Genomic DNA, 3,372 nt, shown 5'->3' with positions numbered 1-3,372 from the left:
TTGTATAGGATCGAAGCGTCGCTTCGTCTTCCGTGTATCTCCTATATATATGAGGCGTCTCAATCTCTCATTTTCGCATTTCCAAACAGAAAACGTCTGTCAGAGAGAACCGTCAACCTTGCCAGAGAAGTCCGTCGAGCACTGGTAACCACCAATTACCACAACCGTCAGCATTACTCCGTCAGGTGTGGTAAGTATTTACTTTAATTTCATATTCAAGTTACATTTTCGACCAAGCAATATTGTTAGGCTTAATATACCCGTCAATGTTTTTAAACCCGTCAAGTCTTAGGTTTCATCATTAATTGTAGGAAATGTCTAGTGCGTCAAGTAACCAATCGGTGGTTCGTGACGGGACGGAATACGAGAATGTATACCCGTCCGGTCATAAAGACCAAGATAGTCCAGGCGAAGATAGGAGTCCGTCTGCATCCTCTTCGTCCTCAACAAGTGAGGATGTGGAGAAAATTGAGATGGAGGGTCCTGACGGGAATCAAGCACTGGAGTCCGTCGTAGGTGCTGATGGACTAAGGCAGTTCATCATGTTACCAGAGTGGACAGTGCATAGGTTCACATCCGTCATCCGGGAGAGACATTTCAGTACCTTTAGAACAAATTTTCAGATACCAGACTACATCCCGATCCGTCTTCCCTACGTGTCGGAGAGATGTTATTATGACGGAGTAGAAGGTGTTGGAGTGTACGAGCAGGTGTTGAAGGCTGGACTTCGGTTCCCGCTCTCTACACTCCATAGGGAACTCTTGCATTACCTGGGACTGTCCGTCACCCAGATTTCTCCAAACGCCTGGAGGGTCTTCATAGCAATGGAGATTCTTTATGGCGCAATGTCGAATGGAGAAAGGAGACTGACGGTCCGTGAATTTCTTCACTGTTACCGTCCAGATGAGATTGATAGATCAAGGGGGTTGTACCGTTTTGCTAGTCGAAGTCCCTTGTTGAAGGTCATCTTTGAGACCCCAGACTCAAATAGAGACTGGAAGAGTCGCTATTTCTTCCTGGAGGGTGACAGGTGGATGAACCGTCCAGGAGAGACGGAGTACATGCCCGTCGATACAACTTGGGGGATAATAAACCAAGCGCGTATGCACCCGTCTTGCTTGTTCCTTTTTTATACACCCGTCCTCTATTATGTGCGTATTTTGACCGTCTCTCTTTGCAGGTAGAGGGCGCCCGCAGGTTAGCCTCGAGGAATTTAGTTTCCTTGAAAAGGTTTGTAGAAAAGCTAAGCCGGACGAAAGGACCTGGGCCAAGTTAGTGAATCCAAAGACAATACACTGGTATTGTGACGGTCCAGAACCTACCCGTGAGGCCATTGCTTACGACGAAAGAATACACAAACGTGAGTCCGTCTACTTTTACCCTTGAAATTGAAATTTTACTTTTGAGAGAACATCATCATCCGTCCTGTATTGCAGAAATGGACGACGCCAAGAGAAGAGCCATGATAAAATCTCTAGCCGTCGAGCAAAAGAAGACGGGTGAGATCGTTGTTCCCAGTGTGCCGGGGTCATCGGGCAAGAGGAAGCAGCCACCAAAGTCCGACCGTCCACACAAGCAGCCAAAGGTGTCAATGGAGCCCATCGTGGGCTTGATGGCTGAGGGCCCTAAGGCCGTCAACCAAGTTAAACAGGGGGCCGGTAAGGGCCTAATGCATGCTCCACCCGTCAGCGAGGAGAAGCCCCCTCCCCTTCTTCGTGATGATTCGAAGTTCGCTTTGGAAAAGCTTACGTCCATACTTTCTGCAGAGGACTATGAGGATCTGGGGAATCACTCGACGGAGGCGATGGGAGAGACGGGGTTATTTGCCGTCGGACAGGTAACTTTTCATTATCCTTCAGTGTATGTCCGTTCACTTTCTAGTTTCATTTTTAACACTTCTAATTTTCTTTATTTCAGTCCTTGGTTATGATGAAGGGCTTGATGGACCGTTGCCTCAACCGTGAAGCGGCTCTGGAACGGGTACGGTCAAAACTTGGGAAGACGGAAGAAGAGCTTAGCCAGCTGCACAAGTGGAAGTTCACCATGGAGCAGAAATTTGAACTGTCTGAGAATACAAGAAAGGAGCTCGAACAGAAGACGGAAGAAGCTGGGAAGGTCTTGAAGAGCAGAGCGGACGAGGTGAAAGATCTGAAGAAAAAGCTCCGTCATGCAAAGGACGACGCCGTCAGCGAATATCGCAACTCCGAGTCCTTGTTGAAGGAGCTTGGAGGATCGTTCCTTCAAGGCTTTGACGATGCGCTCCGTCAGATAAAAAAGACCTACCCAGATCTGGACGTGTCTATGATAACACTTACTGATCAAGATCAGACTTCTGCCCTGCCCGTCGCCTCCGAAAATACGGAGGACCTCTTTGGGGAAGAAGCAGCTCAGGGTGACGGAGAGTCCGCTCCGCCGAATGAGGTCGCTGTTGCCGACCCCAAGAAAGCAGAGTAACCCATGTAATCGTTTAGGAGGATCCGTCTCCCTTTTATATACAGTTAATTATTTGTAGACGGTTTGTTTAAAGTTTGATTTTGTATTGAACAATGTTTGATTTTAAGTGTTGATTTGCACAAGCTAATCTGTTGATCCGTCCATTTTAAAAGCTGTTGCTGACTTATATAGTCATGTCGTCCGTCCACCTCGTGGGCGTTCTGGAGCCGTCCGCTTTATTTATGTATGTAATTTTCCCACCGTTTTGGCTGAACCGTCCAATTTATGGACATGTAGAATTATTCACCGTTTTAGATGATCCGTCCACTTAGTGGCTTAAATACCTCGAACTTATGGAAGTATTGAATTACGTAGGTCCGTCCACTTTGTGGAGGCCATACCGTCCAACTTGTGGACTTGTTTAAATACTCATCGTTTTGATGATCCGTCCATTTCGTGGACATGTAGAATTATTTACCGTTTTAGATGATCCGTCCACTTAGTGGCATAAATACCTCGAACTTATGGAAGTATTGAATTACGTAGGTCCGTCCACTTTGTGGAGGCCATACCGTCCAACTTGTGGACTTGTTTAAATACTCACCGTTTTGATGATCCGTCCATTTCGTGGACATGTAGAATTATTTACCGTTTTAGGTTACCCGTCCACATTGTGGCGTATAGACCGTCTACTTTTACGGACGCGTAGAATTATTCACCGTTTTTAGGTGATCCGTCCACTTAGTGACGTATTAACCGTCCACTTTTACGGACATGTAGAATTATTCACCTGTTTAGGTGATCCGTCCACTTAGTGGCGTATTAACCGTCCACTTTGACGGGCATGTAGAATTATTCACCTGTTTAGGTGATCCGTCCACTTAGTGGCGTATTAACCGTCCACTTTGACGGGCATGTAGAATTATTCACCTGTTTAGG

General features: G+C 46.6%; 1 protein-coding gene across 1 annotated transcript; it reads left to right on the top strand.

Moving 5' to 3' along the window:
• Positions 1-473: 473 nt before the first annotated feature.
• LOC115985027 lies at positions 474-2,707 on the top strand. The gene is made up of 4 exons (XM_031108004.1): positions 474-1,101; positions 1,181-1,360; positions 1,437-1,837; positions 1,918-2,707. Exons 1-4 carry the CDS (start codon positions 474-476, stop codon positions 2,452-2,454), a joined length of 1,746 nt encoding a protein of 581 aa, XP_030963864.1. The 3' UTR covers positions 2,455-2,707.
• The last annotated feature ends 665 nt before the right edge of the window (positions 2,708-3,372 follow it).

This window comes from Quercus lobata, chromosome 4, assembly GCF_001633185.2.
Source record: "Quercus lobata isolate SW786 chromosome 4, ValleyOak3.0 Primary Assembly, whole genome shotgun sequence".
In the NCBI taxonomy this organism is placed as follows: Eukaryota; Viridiplantae; Streptophyta; class Magnoliopsida; order Fagales; family Fagaceae; genus Quercus; species Quercus lobata.
Note: the sequence above shows the minus strand (reverse complement) of the source record. Positions and strands in the feature narration are given on the sequence as shown.

Coding starts and splice junctions, on each gene's coding strand:
- LOC115985027 (XM_031108004.1), top strand. CDS start 474: ATGGAGGGTCCTGACGGGAATCAAGCACTGGAGTCCGTCGTAGGTGCT. Junction 1,361..1,436: donor CGACGAAAGAATACACAAAC/GTGAGTCCGTCT, acceptor CCTGTATTGCAG/AAATGGACGACGCCAAGAGA. Junction 1,838..1,917: donor GGTTATTTGCCGTCGGACAG/GTAACTTTTCAT, acceptor TCTTTATTTCAG/TCCTTGGTTATGATGAAGGG.